We start from the raw sequence: 20,968 nt of genomic DNA, 5'->3' as shown, positions 1-20,968 counted from the left end.
TTCATGACGAACTGACTGACTGACTGACTGGATATGAGATGACTCTTCGTACATAGATCACGATCAAGAAAAGACAAAGATGTATATAGCCGGCGAGGTTACTCTGTCTGCGGAAAGTAGAGGGCGTCGGGCGTCTAGATATACTTGATTTTGAGACAATAATAACGAGACCATGAGTGAATTCCTCAAAGAGGGATAGGGAGATTTAAGCAATGACTTGATGAAGAATGGTTGTTCTCCGGCTGGACAAGTCGACAGATATCATATCTGACAGCGTGACAACAAAGTACCTCGTACGATGTATGTAGACAAGTTCCGTCCCATCGTTTACTCCAACTCGACGCCAGCCCCTGTGATGCGGAACTCGAACGCGCTTCCCCCGATGACTTTGGTGCCGCTCTCGTCGCCCTCCTTCCCGGCCCGCCCCTGCGCTGTCGCCGCTGGCGCTGCGAGTGGCGCCGAACCACTACTGGGGACGAGAGTCGCGAGGAACCGGCCCTTGCGGACCGCTTCGAGTCGCTTCTCCCGGTCCCTCAAACACTCCTCCAAGCCCATCTGGGCGGGGAACTGCGCGATGGGCAGCCTCGCGAGGGAGAGTGAGAGCGTGGCGTACGACGTCCAGGGGGAGACGAAGCGCGTGTCTGAAGCCGCGGGCGCGAGGGTCGTGGGACCGGATGTGGTCGTCTCGTGGGGCGGGCGCGTCGAGGACGAGGGAAGTGGAGGAGCCGAAACAGTCGAAACAGTGCTGAAGACGACGGCACATGCGAACTTCTCTTGCAGGGTCTTGAGGATTTCAATCGTCTGCGCGGCCCTTGACGGTGACGGCCCGCCGCCCCGCAACCCCGTTCCTGGAGACTCGAGCTTCGCCATGGCCTGGTCGGACCGGTCTTGCCAGTAAAACGCGGTGGCAGAGTCGATCACGATCAGGCTCAGAGGGCGATGCATCGAGTGATGCCGGGATCCATCAAAGAGGTACGCATGCAGAGAGGAGAGGGTGGAAATCAGCTGAGCCGACGACTGGGGTCGGAAAACGTGGATGTGGTCTAGAGAGGACCGGATGACTTGTTGGGTCCTTGAGTCTGTCAAGGTAGAGGGGGTTTCTTCGCTGGCCTTAGACTGGTGATTCTGGATATGGTGCAACATGATCTGCGCCAACCGTGCACCCGAAAAGCGGCCGTCGGAATCGATGTATACGATTGTCGACTCCTTGCCGCCCATGTCTCTCGGAAGGACTGATATCGCGCAGAGATGGGAGAGCAAAGAGGTCTTCCCGGACGCGGAAGAGACACTTGTGAGCTCGACCGTTGCAGGTTTGGGTTTCTCTGCAGATGCTCGTGGCTGAGGTCTGAGACGAGAGGTCTCGACGTTGTCCGAGTCTTCTTCCTCGTTACTTCTGTCATCATCGCTGCCATAGACCACAGATGTCGCTGCTGGCGAGGACAACCATTCCCGACGACGGGTGTTTGCTAGTGTTTCTGGATACCGGAGTGATTCAAGCAGAGTGTCCAGTTGTGGAACTCCTAGAACGGCTCTGGGTTGTGGCTCGACCGTCCATCTGAGCTCTGCCAGGAACTAGGATTTGAACCCAAAATACAATGTGTTAGATAGCCTTAAGCTAGACGTGTGTGCCATTTGCAACCATTGAAGATGGTGTTGAGGAGACATGGAACAAGGCTGCGGATGGCATGGTGGTGCAAGGGAAGGTGGCGCGCGGAAATTGTAGACATTAATTAATTACCTGCTCAAGACTCTCTTCCTGCACTCCCTGGAGGAGGCGAGCTCCATATTGTTCCGCCGACATGATGCCGCCGCCATGGCATACCACCGCGTGGTGAATAATAATCCGTTCGTCGTTCTTCGCTCTGGTAACGGACGGTTGGAAAGGGGATTAATTGATTATTTGAAGAGCAACAATAAAGGAAAAAGTTAGAAGGGAAAAAAATGGCACCGCCCGAACATCCATTCCCCGTCTCCGAGCTCGACCAGCACGTCCGCTCGCTCACGGTCAACTACAAGGAAAAATCGCGCAAACTGCCCCAGGATTTTGATCTCAAGCGGGATTGCGAGTTGATGGAACTCGTCCAGTATACCTGTACCACGCCCAAGCAACAATATGAGCGGGCACTGGCGAGCGGCACCGGGACGGCCAGGATCGAGTGCTACCCCATCGTGAGGTTGTTTAGGAAGTACGTGACTCTCCCAGCTCTCAATTTCACAAAGGTGCTAACAACTCATCTACCAAAGATGCGTCAAAGGTGGAAAGGTGTTTCACGTCGAGACGACAGCCTGGGAGGGCCAACTTGCTTGGAAACCACCCGCAAATCCGCCTCCCACAGGCCCAATCAACGACAATGATCAAGGAAAGCCTACTGCAGACGATTCGTCAGGAAATGTGATTACGTCCTATTGGAATTCGTGGAGGTCCAAAAAGTGAAGCCTTTTGATCTGCCTGGGGTATCATATGCAAATTTATCCCATCCAATGTCGAGAGCAACCAAACGCCAGCGATGCCACAGCCTTTAGAGTGCTGGGATCAAAGCTGCATGGCCACATCACCACCCTGCAGACCTGAGCCGCTTCGCTTTTCAGGAAGAGAATTGTTAGCCGGTCCCCTTTTTGTCATCAGTTCTTCCGGCATTCGATACGATTTCTCGCAATTGACAATCGGTCCCAGCTCAAATCCACCACGCTCCTTGGCCAGCAAGTCGCGCAGGGTTTCTTCAAAAACTGCCTCCTCTGACAAATCAACTCCGGTCTTCCACCTCTTACGGCGAATGACCACTGGAGGTTTCTGCTTGGAAGATATAATTTCCGTCTCGAGTGGATGAGCAGCATCCAATTTAACGGCCCCGGCCAGCTTGCGCAGTGCCTGCTCACCGAGTTTCCCTTCGTGAGTCGCCAGTTCTCTGATTTTCCTACTATCAGACTGTCGATCTGGGTAGACAGGCGTATCCCTATAAGTATGTGCAGAAGGCAGCTCAGGCAACCCCTTGGTCGTGAATGAGAATCTCTTCAGCTCGCCGTGGCCGTCCAAGCCGGGGCCGAGAAATGATGCCGGGAGTTCGACGAGGTTGTGGAATTCATCTTCGGGAGGTGGCGTCGGCAATAAAGGAGGGTTGATTGAAGGTTGCGTCTGGTATGGGGCGAGTTGATCGTCGGGCCGAGGAATATCGAGAACATCTATGGCGGTCTCGAAATCCGTCGCGATGGGATAGGTTCGCCGGGCAGCGAGCATGGAGCGTCGGACCTTGGAAAGGAATCTGAGCATGACTGCCAGCACAGTCAGCATACACGCAGTGCTACAGCCAGTCGTAGAGCAACCTACATTCGTCCATCGCTGCCGCTAAGGACTCCAGAGCCACTGACTCAATCATCGGATATGATATGCCTTGTTTCTGAGCCTCTTCTTCACATATTGTTTTTATACACAGCACTAATAAATCGTCAACCACCTCTTGCGCCAGCAATGCTGGTTCCGGGGTGGGCATGGACTGCAGTTTGTGTCGCAGGACATGATGGTGGTGGTATGGGATCTTCTTCTTCGGAGAGGTGGTTGACATTGGCTTGCGCGTTCAGGACAAGCTCCTTGAATATAATCGCAGCGAAAGATTGCGCGAGTTTCCGTAACCTCAGTTCCGCATCACCTTTGCCTGCGATGGAACTCACTCTTCTGACATGGGCAGCATGGGGTCGCGCAAGGCAGGGGAGTTGACTAGCGTCGATAACTAAAAAGGAAGGTTAATCGACGAGGCTGAATATTACATAAGGTGCCAAGGCTGCTTTGCAACCCTTGACCTCAATTGGACTGCGGATCTTGAAGGAGCTTCACCAAGCTACTGGTATCAGACCACCACCAGGCTTAGCTACTCTCTGCCTCTCTTCCCCTTTCATTCGTCTTGCAATCTCACCCTCACCTCGAATACCTCTCATAGTCGAGGTCTAGCAGCGTTTAGACGAACAGAGCTCGAGCAGAGCGGGATCAGAACAATGGCGATCAAACCGATTACAGGAGTGCGTTTCTTCTCTCTCCCCCTCCGCGCCCAACACTTTTTGTTTCAACAACGAATGGGGATAATGTTGAAGGGTGCTTGGTTTTTCACGAGAAGCCTCAAAGCTGACACGCGGTGATTTCTACAGATGCTTCGACGAGGCCTCGTCTTGGATATCAGCATTGCCCTCGGTATGATCTACCCTTCGAGCTTCTCACCCAGTCTGCCACAACAACCATTGAATTTTTCCTTCTTGCGTCTGAAAGAGATGGAGTCCTTGGGAATCTTCTGAGCTCTTTCTTTTCCGTCGCTGCCGGCTCATTGGAAACGTGTGGATGGACCGGAATCAAGACGAAAAATCTGCGCCAACACACCATAGAAAGAGCATGTTGCTGATCAACGGTGATGAATCTAGGTCTCGGCACAACATTCGGCTACCTATGGTGGTACGGCTACCACCTACCCCGCGTACGAGCACGAGACAACTTCTACGCAAGGCTCGAAGATCAGCGGGCGAGGGAGGCTGGCTTCAAATAAACGCATTGGACATATCGGGTGTTCGACGTTGCTTTTGTTCTGTGCTAAGATAAGACGTGGAAGACTGCATTATCGGCGACCGGTCAATTTCCCTGACAAGCAGATTCTGTTCTGTGGCAGCGACGTCGGAGAGACGGGGATGTGGACAGGGCATTGAGGCAGTCGGGAGTGAGCAGTTTGACAACGGAGAGGGAAGTGCAAAAAGCTTGATGGCGGCTCTGTACATATCAAACGCCTGCCAATGGCAAGATTCGAAAACTTCGCTATTGTGACAACCAACATGGTTCTATGGAATTTCGCTGTGCTTTATGCTGTTTCGATTTCGACCGTAAGAACACATATCTCGTTCTTCCAATGATGGTTCGCTGTACTCTTTTTATTCCGAGCATATCATGACACACAAGATAAAAGTTTTTTGGCCTGGATTCGTTCCCACTCATATTTTCACTTTCTCTTCTTCTCCTTCCTGACCGCCTTCTCCCAAGTGTCTTCAAAAACGCATTCCTTTTTTTTCAAGGTTCCCGTCTTACTCGCGAGATCGGCACCGAGGTTCAGATACCGCACCACCTCGACGCTCCCGGTGCCCACGCCCATGGTCTTGCCGACAATCACACTCTCGCTGACGCCTTCGATCCGGTCGACCTTGCCCGCAGCACCGGCGTCGAAGACGTGGTCTGCCGTCTTTTCGAAACTGGCCAGCTGCAACACCGAGTCACGCATCTTGGCGAGCCCGAAACGTGTGATGCCCAGAACCTCGCCTTTGTATGTCATCACGTCTGCCAACAGATACATGTGGCGCGGATCGATGGACAGACCCTTTGTGACTTCCTGGATCTCAGTGATGATTTTAGAGCGCGCGGCTTCGATCCCGAGGACCTGGAGAGTCTCCATGACGGAATTGGTCTCAGTGTGATAGGGGTCGACACCTTCAGTGTTCATGCAGTAACGAAGACCGTAGCCTTCAACCATGACCTTGTGCATCTGGATAGGTGCAGTGTCTTTTTGCGGCACAGATTGAGGGGCTATGGATGGCGCAGGCTCTTCGAGTTTGACTTTGGAGGACGACGCTTTGGAGGAAGCAGCTGTTGTTTCACTTGAGCCCTCCGTTTTGACCTTGGGGTCGGTGCTGGAATGTGCTTGCTCAGTCTTCATTCCCTGCGTCAAAGACCTGCGCATAGCCTTGATTTCATCTGATCTTGGATCGTCTTCTGCCATGACCACTGCTCGAGTTGCTTGAGGATGGCCGAGGACATGTACGTTTGGCAGTATGCGTCGCAAGGTCTGAAGACGAATGAGACGCTCACTCTGGCCTTCTTCATCTATCTTGGCTGCAGATCCTCTCTTCGCAGACTTGATCGCAGATTCTGTGGAGATTCTGAGCTCATCTTTGCTGCGAAGCTGGATCCTTAATTTGGCAGATTTCAGCTGTCGATGCCTTTGGATGGCAATCACAATGTCCTCCAACGTGAGATCCAAGCCTAGCTCGGTAATGGTGTCTAATGAGATTTGGAGGTCGATGCAACTTGGTCGGTCGAGAAAGTGGCGGATTTCAATATAAGATGTCACATCTGCTAGAAATAGACTTTCGATTCGGCCTTTGACTATACGAGCAAGACCTTCGGGGATTGACAGATCTCTTCTTCGTTCCAACCGGCAAGTGATGACTGGCGTACTGATCTCCTTTGAGGCGTTGATGATTTCCTTGATTCGAGGAACGCCTGCTGTCAAACTCATGCCAGCAACACCGGCAAAGTGAAAGGTTTTCAGAGTCATCTGGGTCCCTGGTTCTCCTATGGACTGTGCACCGACTGCACCGACGGCGTGACCGGGTTCCACACGTGCTCGCTCATACTTCTCCAGACATAGGTTCACAAAGGCTTGTAGTGTCTTCTTCGATAGCTTGCACGTGAGTTCAAAGCGGTCTTTTGTGGACGGAGGCGGCTTCATCAGTGCACGGTCCTCACTGGGCATGGCCTTTTGGCCCTTCGAATCTCTTGACGTGGCAGGAATTGCTCCTTTCCTGCCTGAACGTCGTTTCGGAGCTGGTGCTTCCTCGTCCACCTCGTCCAGCTCCGCTTCAGCCTTCCGCTTTCCCTTGGAGCTCGGCACGGAGGGTGGCAATGCAAATTGCTGTTTCTTCGCCCTGGCCTCATTGAAGGCGTGGCACTTTGCCATGACAAAGTCATGTATTGACTGTAGAAATGCTCGATTGCTCTCGTTTTGGTCAACCAATCTGTCGTCATCGATATCATAGAGAAGCTCAGCACTGTTGAGGCCAACCCTTGTCAGCAGACCTCTCTTAGCCGACAAGATCTCTTCCATGACTTCGAAAATCTCGGTATCCTGTAGGCCTTGGTCATTCAGATCAAACGTCGTCGCCTCAACATGAGCGTAGGTGCGGTCGAAATCAACTGGTTTAGCACTTGCCTCCATATCGACAGGATCGAGATCATCATCACCGAAACGAAATTGTACGATGTTTGAAGCCGAGTTGCGGACTGTACGATCGTAGTTGGTGGAGAGATCTTCGAGAGATTTCATCAGTCGCCTCGACATGTAACCCGTCTCTGCTGTCTTGACAGCAGTGTCCACGAGACCAACTCGACCACCCACTGCGTGAAACAAGAATTCATAAGGGAGGAGCCCGCTGAAAAAGCTGTTTGAAACGAAGCCTTTTGAGGGAGGCGACCGTTCATGTTTCAGGAAATGAGGCAATGTTCGGTCCTGGAAACCATCGGCAACACGCTTTCCCTCGATATCCTGTTGCCCAAGAAGAGCTGCCATTTGAGCCACATTGATGTTCGAGCCTTTGGAGCCAGACACGGCCATGATCATTGGCGTGTTATTCTTGCTGAGCTGAGAGGTCAAAATTCCCGCAATGTTGGTTCGAACCGTACTCAACACTCGAATCTGCTCTGCCTCGAGGGTGCCTGCATCGTCCAGACCCGCCTTGCGTTTCAGCTTCCCTGCCTTTGACTCGCGAACAAAAGAGCTACACTCGTCAAATACTTTGGCTATCATCTCAGCCTTCTCCTTGACGAGCTTCTCGGGCGGAGTGACATCACTAATGCCAACAGTGAAACCTTGATTGCCCAACCATCTGGCGCAGAGTTTGGACAAGCGATTCATGCCTTGAGCAGCGGCGTCAGGCCCGAAGTCGCGGTAGAGAATATAGAAGATTGAGTTCTTCTTTCCGGAGCCGACAGTTGACTTGTCCATCCTACCACAGAGTACCTCTGAATTGCGAACGCATAAGAAACTATCGTCTTGGAGATCTCGGTGTAGGCCAGGGTGATACTGATTATGGTCTCGGCAGGCGGCGTCAAGGTTCACTCTCACATTGGAGTCCTTGTTTGGACGCATCAAGACGCTGAACACCTGCTTGCCCGTCCAGAGTGTCTGGGGTTTGATGATTGCAGGTGGAGGAAGATCAAATTTTGTTTCGGGTTCCAGCATCCCACAGCACATTGTCACAAAGGTCTTCTTGTCGAAGAACTGGTCCAGGCTGCTCAGGAGGAACGAGGCGGTGATGAAGTCCTGAATAGCCGAGATAATTGGTTCGCCGTTTTTAGGTGTTACAATGTTATGCTTGACACCCATCAACAGCATTGCTTCTGTGCGGGCTTCTTCTGTCTGTGGGACGTGGAGGTTCATTTCATCTCCATCGAAATCAGCATTATAAGGGTTGCAGACACATTCGTTCAATCGAAATGTCCGATGGGGTCGAACTTTAACGAAATGGCTCAGAATACTGAGTTTGTGAAGTGAAGGCTGGCGGTTGAACAGAACCACATCTCCGTCTTCAAGATGGCGTTCGACGATATCACCCTCCTTCAGATGACTCGCTGTGAGCTGATTGTTATACTTCAGAGAGTTTTTGAACCCTTCCTTCTTGATCACATGGTTGGCTCCTGGCCAGACATCGGGTCCATTGCGAACTCGTTGTCGTAATTTTTCGATGTTGAGCTCGTTGACCACTTCCGGGTATGTCATGTTCTTTGCCACCAGGATGGGTACGGCGACTTCGTCAATTCGCAAGTTGGGGTCAGGGGAAATGACAGTCCGCGCAGAGAAATCGACACGTTTTCCAGAAAGATTGCCCCGAAAGCGTCCTTGCTTGCCTTTGAGGCGTTGCACGAACCCTCGAATCTGTTTGCCAAATTCACCTTTGGCTAGACCTGGTACGTCACTGTTGATATACATTGCCAATTGAAGGGACAAATAATCCCAGTGTTCCATGATTTGCGAGGTGGGTAAGCCCTTCTCCAGAGTTTCACGCAACGCATCATTAGCAGCGACAATGTCCCCAAGCTTAGCGGTGATATCGTCTTCTGTGCTCGAAGCCTCTTGCCCTACTGACGGTCGGATACATGCAGGAGGGGCAGGGACGTATGTCCAGAGGAAAGCTTCCGGTCTCGCGGAAAAGAGTCCAAGCAGTTCACGATCGGCGCGTCGAATCCGTTTGAACAGACGGAGGGTTCGAAGAGGCGTCAAATCGTCCATCGCTTTTTTGAGATGCTTCTCGAGTTCCGAGTTGGTAAGCTTTGCCGTCTCGAACGATTTGTCAAAGGCCACCTTCTCAGGGGGCGGCACTTTTTTTGCGGATGTGGAGGCATTGTAGGATTTGAACTTGTCGTGAGTTATCTTGAGAGAATGTGTCGTTGCTTTCCGAACCAAGCCATTGATAGCACCGCACTCGAAACACACTTTGGTCTTTTTGCATTGGTCTGCAACCCGTCTGACAATAGAAGTCTGCTTCAAGCTGTCATTCTGCGATCGGCGGATTGCGCTCAGGAACTTGCGACGGTCGGCTTCGGAAAGAAGAATGCAGGAGCAGTCCTGGAAAAGTCAGTACTTGGTAGCGGTGTTTTCGAAAGCAGTGCGTGCCTTGCATATGCTCTGTAAGATCTGTATAACTTTTCTGAAGTACCCGACGTGGTAGACGGGAAGGACCAGTCGAACATGTCCAAAATGTCCGTTGCACTCTTGCAGATGTTTTCCGCAGGTTTCGCATGAGTTCTGCTTGGACGAGACACCCATACGCCTATCGAGTGGCCCATACTCAGCGATCGCGCGAGTTCCATCTGAGCGTGTCTTGTCGAGATCGAACAGGCGCCGGTCCACAAGTTCGACGGCAGACTGGTTGATGATATCTTGATCCGATCTACAGACATTAGAATCGCCCTTCAGGTTTTATCATGATCATTTAACCCACAGTACACCAAACTGAAGTTCCTTGATCACTTTCGGATTGTCATTTATCACTTGCTCTTTTCCCAACACCATGTCCTGTACCTGTGTGGCTGCAGCCATCTTGCCTTCACTATCACCGTAAGGAACGAGGATGGGAGGCGGAACACGAGGGAGGGTCGGTCATTGGCGCGAGTGCTGTTTATCGAGTTGACATATGAGGCCCAGTCGCATGCGACAGAAGAACTAGTGTTCGCTTGCGTGCAGTGTCTGTTGCGGCGTGATTCATATCTTTCTCGAGGCGCAGAGAAACTATGGTGGGCGACCGCAAAAAGTTCTCCAACTTCACCCCCACTCTACGCTGATAAGGCTGAACAGCCTCGCCCCTCCAGGCCAATCATAATCAATCAAAGTCGATTACACGCGATGCATCCAGCAGATTTAATCAGGGGTTCAGTGTTCTTGCAGTTCAAATTCATATTCATGCTCTGCGGCCTATCGTAAAATCCATCACTTCCAAGAGACCCGTCGAACTCCATGCCTTTAAGAGACCTGACACTCTCAATCCGCCAATCGATAGCTGACCATGGTATCTACTTTGTGGTTGGTAGTGCTGAAACTGCGTAGTTGGACTTTCTCTGCGTTCCTGATCTCTTTTGCGTCGCTGTCCCCCCATTCGATGGGGACGTCCGAGTCTGCGTCAGCGTAGACTAACACATTGAAGGTGCAATTGCCGTCCAGCACTGGCAAAAATGTGACTGACGCAGTGATTTGGCGAAAGATCGCTTGTATCTCCTCTTGTATCTGAGCCTCGGTCTTCTCGGGTTCTGTCTCTTCTGTTGCAGGTTCACTGTTCCCTTGTTAGACATGCCCTGTATCTCGTTTGGTGTACCTTACTCCGGGTTTGCGTTCTCCTTGTCCGCTGCCTTTTTGGAGGGCCGTTGTTTCGAAGACTTTCCTAGAAGCTGAACGTCGAACTGCCATCTCTCAACGTGTTCTCCAGTCTCCTTGCTTGTGATTACGACCACCAACTTCGAGATCTTGCCCCCAATCATCCATTTGTTCAGTTGTGACATTATCTTCTTAATGTATGCCTTGACCTGGTCGTCCGAGGATACGAGCATGTTGAGTCCATACTTCTTAACCCTGTGATGGTCAGCGGATATTTAGCCCAGTTGTTCATTGCGACTCACGGGGTGAAATCTTCTGCAGGATAAACACCTCTCTGAAATCTGCGACGCATTACTATCTGATCCACTTGTAGTCTGCTCACATGGCTCACAGTATTGTGTTTATTGAGTATTCGAACTGCTTTTCTCAGTCTTTGGCGTGTGTGAGGTCAGGCGGGGTGCACTTACGAACTCTGCGACTGTCTTCGATGACCCTGTGCACCCCATTAGTACATTGCTGTCACTGGTGTCAATGAGAGCATACCTTTGAGCGCAACCTTGTGCAATTGCGACTTGTCTTTCTTCTCGACCGCCATCTTGCTCATGTTGGCTGTTCAGTGCAGAGCAAAGTGTGTTGGGCGAAAATTGGAGTGGTTTTGGTGTTGATGTTGATTGTTGGCGGGGCAATAATCGGGCACGTTCCCAAGTCGTTTGTACCTTTTTGCCCTTTGCCCTCACAAGTTTTTTCGGAAGCGCATTCAGGGTCAATGTCCGTCACCACCCTAATGTTCTGACCCATGCGACCATGGCTGCAGATCTTTGCACGGCGAAGAGCTGCGTTAAGCATCACTTCTGCCTCAATCTGGCGTAAATCTCTGTCGCGGTCCTTCGCGACCTCTGCCTTCCGATGCGCACCAAACCAAACTCCTCCTAGCGACCTCGAAACTCGAATCGCAGCCATCCCGATTGAACGATACCGTAACTTCTGCATTGTCGCGCATGTTGACCATGGCAAGAGCACACTGAGCGACAGGCTTCTGGAGCTGACTGGTACCATCCAACCAGGCTCCAACAAGCAAGTTCTTGACAAGCTAGACGTCGAAAGAGAACGCGGCATCACTGTCAAAGCGCAAACATGTTCCATGATCTACAACTACAAAGGGGAGGATTTCCTTCTTCATCTTGTGGATACTCCTGGCCATGTTGATTTTCGCGCAGAGGTTTCACGAAGTTATGCCAGTTGTGGAGGGGCTCTGTTGCTGGTGGACGCCAGTCAAGGCGTTCAAGCCCAGACAGTCGCCAATTTCTATTTGGCCTTCGCCCAGGGCTTATCATTGATCCCGGTCATTAACAAAGTCGATCTGCCTCACGCCGACCCTCCGAGAGCATTGGAACAGATGCATGATGCATTTGAATTGGACCCCGATTCGGCCGTTCTAGTGTCAGCAAAGACCGGGTTAAACGTGGAAAATGTACTCCCAGCTGTGATTGAGAGAATCCCAGCGTAGGTAGCAAGCCGCTCTCTCTGTCTTGATGCTTACTGACAGTACCAGCCCTGTTGGTGATCACACGAAGCCACTACGACTATTTCTAGTAGACTCCTGGTATTCGAGCTACAAGGGCGTTATTCTATTGGTGCGCATATTTGATGGCGAACTTCGTGCAGGAGACCAGATCATTTCTTTCGCGACAGGCCTAAAATATACTGTGGGCGAAGTGGGCATCATGTATCCGGATCAAACGCCTCAAAGGGTCCTTCGGGCTGGTCAAGTCGGATACGTCTACTTCAATCCCTCGATGAGAAAGAGTAGCGAAGCCAAGATCGGAGATACGTACACAAAGGTCGGATTTCAAAACCAAGTCAAACCACTGCCGGGCTTCGAAGAACCCAAACCCATGGTCTTTGTCGCGGCATTCCCTGTGGATCAAGGCGAATTCGAACATCTTGAAGATAGCATCAACCATCTTTTGCTGAACGACAGAAGTGTCACTATCCAAAAAGAGTCATCATTGGCACTTGGGGCCGGTTTTCGTCTGGGCTTCTTGGGAACACTACATTGCTCAGTCTTTGAGGATCGACTCCGACAGGAACATGGGGCAAGTATCATTATCACTCCACCCACTGTGCCGTTCAAAGTGCTGTACAAGAACGGCAAAGAGGAAGTTATCACGAATCCAGCCGAGTTTCCTGACAGCGAGGAAACGCGCAGGAATGTGGCAGAGCTTCGTGAACCCTATGTTCTAGCAACTCTAACATTCCCTGAGGAATACCTAGGAAAAGTAATGGAACTCTGTGAGGCTAACCGAGGTGAACAAAAGTCCATGGAATACTTCACGTCCTCTCAAGTCATTCTCAAATACGAAATGCCTCTGGCACACCTCGTCGACGACTTCTTTGGAAAATTGAAGTCGGCAACCAAAGGTTATGCTACCCTCGATTACGAAGAAGCTGAATGGCGTGTCAGCAACATTGTCAAACTCCAGCTCCTGGTCAACAAAGAACCTGTCGATGCCATCTCCCGCGTCATGCATCAGTCACAGGTGAGGCACGTTGGGAAACAATGGGTGGAGAAATTTAAGGAACATGTCGACCGCCAAATGTTCGAGGTTATAATTCAAGCTGCAGTCGGTCGACAAATCATTGCCAGGGAAACGTTGAAACCATTCAGGAAGGATGTCACAGCAAAGCTACACGCTGCAGATAAGACGAGGAGGATGAAGTTGTTGGAAAAACAAAAGGAGGGAAGAAAGAAGCTTAAGGCTGTGGGCAACGTGGTTATTGAGCACTCTGCGTTCCAGGCATTTTTGGCGAAGTAAGGGGGCAAACAAAAGGTGAATACGTCGAGTATACGATCATCTTGAACAAAGCTATGTACCTCTTTGTCTATCTTTCCCCGTCTATGAGTACAAGTCCAAGACACTCCGATCATCCTGCTGGCCAAGAGTTCCAAAAAAACCGACCACCCGTGACTCTGATTCCGGACGGAGATCGGCCGTCGCGTTGGCTGATTTGCACGGGGATAGAGACCCTCCTGAGTTAGGGAAAGATGGATAGATACACCTAGATAGACAAAAGGTCGAGACGTCCATGAGACGGTTTGTTGCACTTCTTGTCCTTCAATGTCTTGACGTGGTAAAGCTCCCTTGTGACTGTATATCTCAGGCTTAATCATTCATTGAGGTTCGTTTAGCGCAGGGTTGTTGCCCATAAGAAACGGACAATCCCTCAACCACTCGAGTTGGTCCAGTAGGCCTTTCTTGCAACATAATTCCGCTCAACGGCATTTTATCACGTGCCTGGTATATCGGCGTGGCGGCGTGATAGTTTATCGTTGGCAGGAATGGAACAAGGTTTATCCGTACTGCCTCAAGCAAGAGACAATGCTTGGCACTCGGCGCGCCATTTCCTCTTTCGTCAGTGTCAACATAGACAAACAACCAGCTTCCTCAATTGAAGAGTCAAGCTTTCGAATACTTACGAGAAGCAGTCCAGGATGTCGGCTGAATCGCCAGCTCGGCCGACGCGCCGCGCTGCGCGCAAAAATGTTATAGTAGAAGAGTCGGACGACGAGTTGAGCCTCATCAAAGAGGATGACGATGAGGAGTTTACGCCCGCGCCGAAGCGAAGCCCGCGCAGGTCTACGAGAAGACAGACAACTGCCAGCGTCGATGCATCACCCAAGAAGTCGTCGCGCTCACGCAAGTTCAAGACCGGCGAGGGCATTGAACCCTCGCAGATATTCGACCCAGAAGAGGCCATGCCGGCCAGTGACCCTACCTCTCCAACAAAGGCTTCATCACCACGAAAACGAAAGAGTGCCGTTCCTCGAAAAAGCCGGAGGTCCTCTGTCGTACCACCTCTACCGGACTTATCCCCTCCCGATACCACGACCCTTGCTGCACCAGAGATCTTGACTGGAACGCCTCTGAAAGACATCACCAGCCAGGCGTTGAACAAAAATGTGCCGCAGGAGGCCTATCAAGAGTCGCCCAAACCAATAAGAACGGCAGATCCAATGATAGAGAAACCAATGGACATTGTTATACGGGCAAGAGCACAGGCCGTTCCCCTTGCAGAAGAGCCAACCGGAACCAAGTCTAGGATGGTCATTCGACAGCTAGTCATGACCAACTTCAAAAGCTATGCCGGAAGGCAAGTCGTTGGACCCTTCCATGCTTCATTCTCTGCGGTTGTGGGGCCCAACGGCTCTGGAAAATCCAACGTCATTGACTCTCTGCTCTTCGTCTTCGGCTTCAGGGCGAGCAAGATGAGACAGGGCAAAATCTCGGCGCTGATTCACAACTCTGCACATCACCAAGATCTTGATTTCTGCGAGGTTGAGGTCTACTTTCAAGAGATCATTGATCTACCCGGAGGGAAGCACGAAATAGTGCCAGACTCAGAACTTGTGGTCTCCAGGAAAGCGTTCAAGAACAACACAAGCAACTATTACTTGAACGGCAGGACGACGAATTTTACGACAGTGACGACATTGCTCAAGGACAAAGGTATCGACCTAGACCACAAACGATTCTTGATCTTACAGGGCGAGGTCGAGTCCATTGCGCAGATGAAGCCCAAGGCTGCAAACGAACACGACGATGGGCTGCTGGAGTATCTCGAGGACATCATTGGAACCTCGAAGTACAAGACACCCATTGAAGAAGCAGCTGTCGAGCTTGAAAGCCTCAATGAAATCTGCGTTGAGAAACAGGGTCGCGTCCAGCATGTCGAAAAAGAAAAGAATAGCCTCGAAGACAAGAAAAACAAAGCTCTGACATTTATCCGCGACGAAAACGAACTGGCAGAAAAGCAGTCAGCCCTGTACCAAATCTACATCGCCGAATGTGAAGACAACAACAAAGTCACCGAAGAGGCAATACAGCAAATTCAAGAGCAGCTCAATGCTGAGTTGGAGAAGCATGCTGGTAATGAGGATGCCATTAGAGAACTCGAAAGCGCGTACCACAAAGCGGTCAAACAGTATGAACGAATCGAGAAGCAAGTCCAAGATCTGAACAAAGAATTAGCTAAGCTTGACAAGGAGGGCGTCAAGTTTGATGAAAAGCGCAAATTTATTGGGGGCAAACAGAAGAAAGCAGAGAAGACCGCTACTTCTAGTCGCTTGGCTGCATCTGAAGCCCAAAGTCTTGTCGAAAGACACACGGGTGATGTCCAACGAAAAGGTGCAGAGGTTCTCGAACTTGAGAAGGAGATGGAGCAAGAAGAAAAAAAGCTAGCTGCCATCAGGGATGATCTCAAGGGGAAGACCCAAGGCTTGTCTGATCTGATTGCCGTGAAGCAAAAGTCGTTGGAGCCGTGGAACGCCAAAATCAACCAAAAACAGTCTGCTATCGCTGTTGCACAATCCGAACTCGACATCCTCCAAGAGAAAGCTAACAGCGGTCAAAAATCAATAGACCAAGCCAATGAAAGAGTTGCGAGCATTGAGATGAACAAGACCACGAAGCTCGAAGAAATCGAGCAACGAAAATACGAAAAGGCCCGATTGGAGAAGGATATTAGGAAAATCCAAGATGCTCTACAGAAGCTCGCCGCTAGTGAGCCCGAGGTTCGATCACAGATATCGTCGGCACGGCAAAAGGCTGATGAGGCACGTGCTAGCCTCGCAACCAGTCAGAATCAAAGCAATGTGCTCAAGGGCTTGTTACGGCTCAGGGATTCAGGCCGCATCGATGGCTTCCACGGTCGCCTCGGCAATCTAGGTACGATCGATGAAAAGTTCGACGTTGCCATTTCCACAGCCTGTCCCTCATTGGAGAACATGGTTGTTGACAATGTCGAAGTTGGCCAGTTGTGTATCGAATATCTCCGGAAGAACAACTTGGGGCGAGCAAACTTCATTCTTCTCGACAAACTTGCTCAGCGCGATCTGTCTCCTATAAAAACTCCCGAGAACGTACCTCGACTCTTTGATCTCATCAAGCCCAAGCATGAACGATTTGCCCCAGCCTTCTACAGCGTCATGCAGAATACTCTTGTCGCACAAGATCTCGAACAGGCAAATCGAATTGCTTACGGTGCCAAACGATGGCGGGTAGTCACTCTTGATGGTCAATTGATCGACGTCTCCGGGACTATGAGTGGTGGTGGAACTCGTGTTGCACGTGGTGCCATGTCATCCAAGTTGTGTTCAGATACCACCAAAGAGCAGGTTCAGAAGCTTGAAAACGAACGAGATCAACTAGAGAAGCAGTTCGAGGCATTTCAGACGAGACAAAGGGAACTTGAGGCAAGCCTCAGAGAGAAGCAAGAAGAGATTCCACGTCTGGAAACCGCTATTCAGAAGACCAATCTCGAAGTAGAGACCTGCACCAGGAATATTGCAGACGCACAAAGACGAATCCAAGATCTCCTCACCGAGTTGGCTAGTACTTCAGTCGACGACACTCAGATCATCCGTCTCCAAACGCACATTGAATCGATGAACAAGGAGCTTGAACAATTACACTCCGAGACGGCCAGTGTGGAGGCGGAGATCCAAGCTCTGCAGGACAAGATCATGGAAGTTGGTGGCATTCAGCTCCGAACTCAGAAGGCTCGAGTCGATGGCCTTAAAGAAAGAATTGACATGTTAAATGACGACATCTCCAACGCGGAAGTGGCCAAGACGAAGAACGAGAAGCTCAAGACCAAGAACGAAAAGACCAAATTGGACGCAGAGAAGGAACTTGAATCTCTATCGAAAGACCTTGAACAGCTGGAACAGGATATCGAGAGACACAAGTCTGCTGCTGCGGAGCTGCGAGGCCAGGTGGATCAAGCTGAAGAACAACAGACCAGGATGAAGGACGAACTTGGAGATTTGAAGAAGAATCTTGATGCGCAAACAGCCGAATTGAACTCGACGAGAGCTGTTGAAATTGAGATGAAGAACAAGCTTGAGGAAAACAACAAGGTCCTGGCGGACAATCAAAAGAAGAATCGTTACTGGACAGAAAAGTTGTCCAAACTAACGTTACATGATACCACCGACCTGGAAGCGATATCCCCAGATCCAGACCAGCAAAGGCTTGAGAGGCCGGCGGATGAAGAGGACATGCCGGACGCACCTCCTGAAGCAGATCCGGACGCCATGGACGTTGATGAAGAACCACATGAGGAGGAGCAAAATGCCCCTCCCACCCCGGCAAGCAGGCAGCTGCAGATATTCACCCGCGATGAGCTCCTTGACAAGAACAAAGACCATCTTGTCGCCTCAATTGCGGCTCTCGAAGAGAAGGTATCTAATGCTTCGAGCATTGATTTGAGCGTTATCGCTGAATATCGGCGTCGATGTCAAGAAGTGGCTTCCCGAACAAGTGATCTCAAGAGTGCGGTGAAGACTAGGGATGCGGCCAAAACACGACTGACTGATCTTCGCAACCTCCGCCTTACCCAGTTCATGACAGGCTTCACCACCATCTCTTCGCATCTGAAGTCTATGTACCAGCTCATCACGCTCGGAGGCAATGCCGAGCTCGAACTGGTAGACAGTCTTGATCCATTTTCCGAAGGCATCCTGTTTTCTGTCATGCCTCCCAAGAAAAGCTGGAAGAACATTGGCAATTTGTCTGGTGGCGAAAAGACATTGAGTTCACTCGCCCTGGTATTTGCACTACATGTGTACCGGCCGACTCCGTTGTACGTGATGGACGAGATTGATGCGGCGCTGGATTTCAGAAACGTAAGTTAAATACCCAGCTTGCTTACCGATGGGTGTCTCGAATGCTGACTTATAATCTTGCAGGTGTCGATCGTGGCAGGCTACATCAAAGAGCGAACCAAAAACGCACAGTTTATCGTCATCTCCTTGCGAAACAACATGTTCGAGCTCGCGGAACGCCTAGTGGGCATCTACAAGGTAAACCACATGACGAAGAGCGTCACAGTGGAGAATAGAGACTATTTGGCTATAGGAAGCCGAAGACAGGGGCAGCCGCCCAGTGAGGGTGTGACGACCGGTGGACCGCCAGGACAATTTCGGTGATCAGCATGTTGATAGTAATGGGAATGAAGTGACTGACTGTGTCAATGGGGCGCCTTGGATGGACGACTTTCATGACATTTTATTTGCTATGACTTTTGGATCTTTCACGCCTGGATGATGTGTTACTATTCCCGTTTTGCGCAGTTGGCATACCAAGAAGGAAGCTGAGCGTTCAAGTATATCAATGCAATGGTACTCTGTACAGGGGTGAATCTTAACTGTACTGCGTGCTTGTTGTCATTCTAGTAGGAAACTAGGAAACCAAGAACTGTTCTTCTTGACCATGGCATTCCTCGTTGCGGCAGTAGACAGACATTATTGGGCATTTGACATGTTTGGCCTGTTTGGCCTGTTTGGCAACTTTACTCAATGTGATGGAGGCAGGCGTGACAATTTCAAATGTGTTTGTTCCTCGAGACGCCTTTATTGATGTTCACTGTTATACATTCCAAACGAACCAAAGTAAACCGCAACCTTCCAGGTTCTCCCAGGTGTCATTTCATCCCATTTTGATGCCCGAATCCTCAGTCCGTAGCGCAGTCTCCGGCTCGAATGCAGCCAAGTAAAGCGCCAGACGCTCCATTCACAATTTCGTTGCATTCATTTCCCTCCACATCCTGGCGGCAGGGACCTCAAACACAAAATCCCACCAGAGGAATCTCTCCATGAGCCTTTTGAATCCGTCCCAATCCAACTGCCGATCGTCGACCAAGCCTCGCAGTTGCTGCAAATACCATGGCCGAGACTTGGTGAATGTGGCTCCGATTGTTCCCACGAAGACAACCCACATCACCAGTTCTCCGTAGCTGGTCGATTTCCAAAAGGGGCGAAGACTAGGAGTCTCCAAGGCGGTACGAAGTTGACGGGAGAGGCGAGGCTTGACGCCGCTGTTGTAGGGGAGAGGCAGGATCACCATCTCGCAGAAAATCAAACCCACAAGTCTACAGATCTCGTAAAGGGCTTCGAAGGCGCCCGTGTCGGTCTCTTTTGCCGGAGTCAGGCTCGAGAAGCCGTGCTGGGTCTTGTTCCTCGCGTCCACGAGATCGGCTAAGGAGGGTCGACCTTCCGCGCCTCGTTGATACTGGTCCAGGGCTATGGTGATCTTACAGACTTCGAGGTACAGCCGATGTATTCTGACGTCGATGGCCGCCAGCACCGCCAACCCTGAACCCAGGACCTTTGAGAGCCCCTCCGCATGCTGATCTGGAGTCCACTTACCCTTGGCGACCAGATCCTGGGGTCCGTGGATCCAAGGGTAAAGCGGACGGCTGGTCCTCAGAGCAGCCACATAGATGTCGACACTGCCCATGGTCAACCAAATGCGAGTCCGGATGGTCTCTTGAATACTTACACCTCGATCATGTAGGCCAGAGCACTATTTTCCATTAGTGTTCGAAGGGTGCAAAACCAAACGTGGATATTTGGATTTCCCATCTTCGGTAGTGGGTGACTTGTTGAGAGACTTACTATGAACTCAGCCCCTGCAGTCCTCCTTTGCGTCGAATGAGCATATGTACGGCTTGAAGATGCGTATCGTTCAACTTGACCCTTCCAACAGGTTGGGCCTGTGCGAGCGGCGACTTTGGATGTACCTCCTCTCCGGGTGACTCATTGACATCCCCTGACGAGGTGACGAGATTCAGGATTGCCATGACCAGCTCATCTGACGGCTCCGATATCCCACTGTTGATCAGCTGGAGCTCTTCCCGGATGAGCTTGATAGCCGTCATCTGGTGCTCCAGTCGCTTGAGGGAGAGATACTTGGCTACCCCTTCATCCTGGCAGAGGCTCAATGCCGCCCCAGCAGCGCCCATGACCTGGCAATGGAAAAGAAATGGATATTGCACCGCGGCTTGTCTCCAGGATTTCTTCGTCACTGCAAGCTGCTTGTCCTCGGCCTGGACCATCTTTGGCCAGACAACTTCGTAGGCTATGTTGGGGGCTAGTCAGTACAGCAGTCCTAAAAGCGCTCCTAGTTGATAGTCTCAGTGTGGAGGTGTTGTGAGGTCGTACTGGCTGCGTGAATAGCATTCGCGAGTTTACTCACCATGCTCAAGAACTTCAAGCATTCGACGCGGGAGTTGACTGCCCTCGTATGAAGCGAAGGGGTCCTGTTTACCCTGTCCAACAATCATTCCCAAGAAATTCTGGTCTTGGGCCCCGCCCGCGAGAGAAAAGCGCCTGTGGGAGACCGCATTGTGGTCTGGATCCCGCACGAATGAATGGCGAGATATGGCGCCGCCGCCGTGTGTTTCGATCCAGCGCGATAAAGCATTGCTGTCAGTTGTCGTTATGGGCGATACACTGTGACAACAACTGCAATCGAAAGTCTCTCCCTCATCAACTTCCCCCTCGCGGACATCTCTCTTCT

At 51.0% G+C, this 20,968-nt stretch overlaps 8 protein-coding genes across 8 annotated transcripts; 3 read left to right on the top strand and 5 right to left on the bottom strand.

Annotated features, from left to right (window-relative positions):
* Positions 1 to 327: 327 nt before the first annotated feature.
* Positions 328 to 1,801, bottom strand: Z517_11176 (uncharacterized protein; the record flags this gene model as incomplete). The annotated part of the gene is made up of 2 exons (XM_013424784.1): positions 328 to 1,572; positions 1,739 to 1,801. The coding sequence occupies 2 exons, from the start codon at positions 1,799 to 1,801 to the stop codon at positions 328 to 330; spliced, it is 1,308 nt and encodes a 435-aa protein (XP_013280238.1).
* Positions 1,802 to 1,941: 140 nt separating this feature from the next.
* On the top strand, positions 1,942 to 2,434 carry Z517_11175 (uncharacterized protein; the record flags this gene model as incomplete). Its single annotated transcript, XM_013424783.1, has 2 exons — positions 1,942 to 2,186; positions 2,245 to 2,434. 2 exons carry the CDS (start codon positions 1,942 to 1,944, stop codon positions 2,432 to 2,434), a joined length of 435 nt encoding a protein of 144 aa, XP_013280237.1.
* A 99-nt stretch (positions 2,435 to 2,533) lies between these two features.
* On the bottom strand, positions 2,534 to 3,560 carry Z517_11174 (uncharacterized protein; the record flags this gene model as incomplete). The annotated part of the gene is made up of 2 exons (XM_013424782.1): positions 2,534 to 3,270; positions 3,326 to 3,560. 2 exons carry the CDS (start codon positions 3,558 to 3,560, stop codon positions 2,534 to 2,536), a joined length of 972 nt encoding a protein of 323 aa, XP_013280236.1.
* A 1,410-nt stretch (positions 3,561 to 4,970) lies between these two features.
* Positions 4,971 to 9,839, bottom strand: Z517_11173 (uncharacterized protein; the record flags this gene model as incomplete). The annotated part of the gene is made up of 3 exons (XM_013424781.1): positions 4,971 to 9,365; positions 9,444 to 9,690; positions 9,742 to 9,839. The coding sequence occupies 3 exons, from the start codon at positions 9,837 to 9,839 to the stop codon at positions 4,971 to 4,973; spliced, it is 4,740 nt and encodes a 1,579-aa protein (XP_013280235.1).
* Positions 9,840 to 10,277: 438 nt separating this feature from the next.
* Positions 10,278 to 11,211, bottom strand: Z517_11172 (uncharacterized protein; the record flags this gene model as incomplete). The annotated part of the gene is made up of 6 exons (XM_013424780.1): positions 10,278 to 10,566; positions 10,614 to 10,862; positions 10,910 to 10,948; positions 10,999 to 11,024; positions 11,075 to 11,100; positions 11,151 to 11,211. The coding sequence occupies 6 exons, from the start codon at positions 11,209 to 11,211 to the stop codon at positions 10,278 to 10,280; spliced, it is 690 nt and encodes a 229-aa protein (XP_013280234.1).
* Positions 11,212 to 11,403: 192 nt separating this feature from the next.
* Z517_11171 (translation factor GUF1, mitochondrial) lies at positions 11,404 to 13,423 on the top strand (the record flags this gene model as incomplete). Its single annotated transcript, XM_013424779.1, has 2 exons — positions 11,404 to 12,110; positions 12,160 to 13,423. 2 exons carry the CDS (start codon positions 11,404 to 11,406, stop codon positions 13,421 to 13,423), a joined length of 1,971 nt encoding a protein of 656 aa, XP_013280233.1.
* A 677-nt stretch (positions 13,424 to 14,100) lies between these two features.
* Z517_11170 (uncharacterized protein) lies at positions 14,101 to 18,597 on the top strand (the record flags this gene model as incomplete). The annotated part of the gene is made up of 2 exons (XM_013424778.1): positions 14,101 to 18,294; positions 18,358 to 18,597. 2 exons carry the CDS (start codon positions 14,101 to 14,103, stop codon positions 18,595 to 18,597), a joined length of 4,434 nt encoding a protein of 1,477 aa, XP_013280232.1.
* Positions 18,598 to 19,180: 583 nt separating this feature from the next.
* Z517_11169 (uncharacterized protein) lies at positions 19,181 to 20,504 on the bottom strand (the record flags this gene model as incomplete). Its single annotated transcript, XM_013424777.1, has 3 exons — positions 19,181 to 19,898; positions 19,949 to 19,972; positions 20,065 to 20,504. The coding sequence occupies 3 exons, from the start codon at positions 20,502 to 20,504 to the stop codon at positions 19,181 to 19,183; spliced, it is 1,182 nt and encodes a 393-aa protein (XP_013280231.1).
* Positions 20,505 to 20,968: the final 464 nt, after the last annotated feature.

The sequence above is a fragment of the Fonsecaea pedrosoi genome (genome assembly GCF_000835455.1).
Source record: "Fonsecaea pedrosoi CBS 271.37 unplaced genomic scaffold supercont1.7, whole genome shotgun sequence".
Taxonomy (NCBI): domain Eukaryota; kingdom Fungi; phylum Ascomycota; class Eurotiomycetes; order Chaetothyriales; family Herpotrichiellaceae; genus Fonsecaea; species Fonsecaea pedrosoi.
This window is presented reverse-complemented; position numbering and strand designations above follow the sequence as displayed.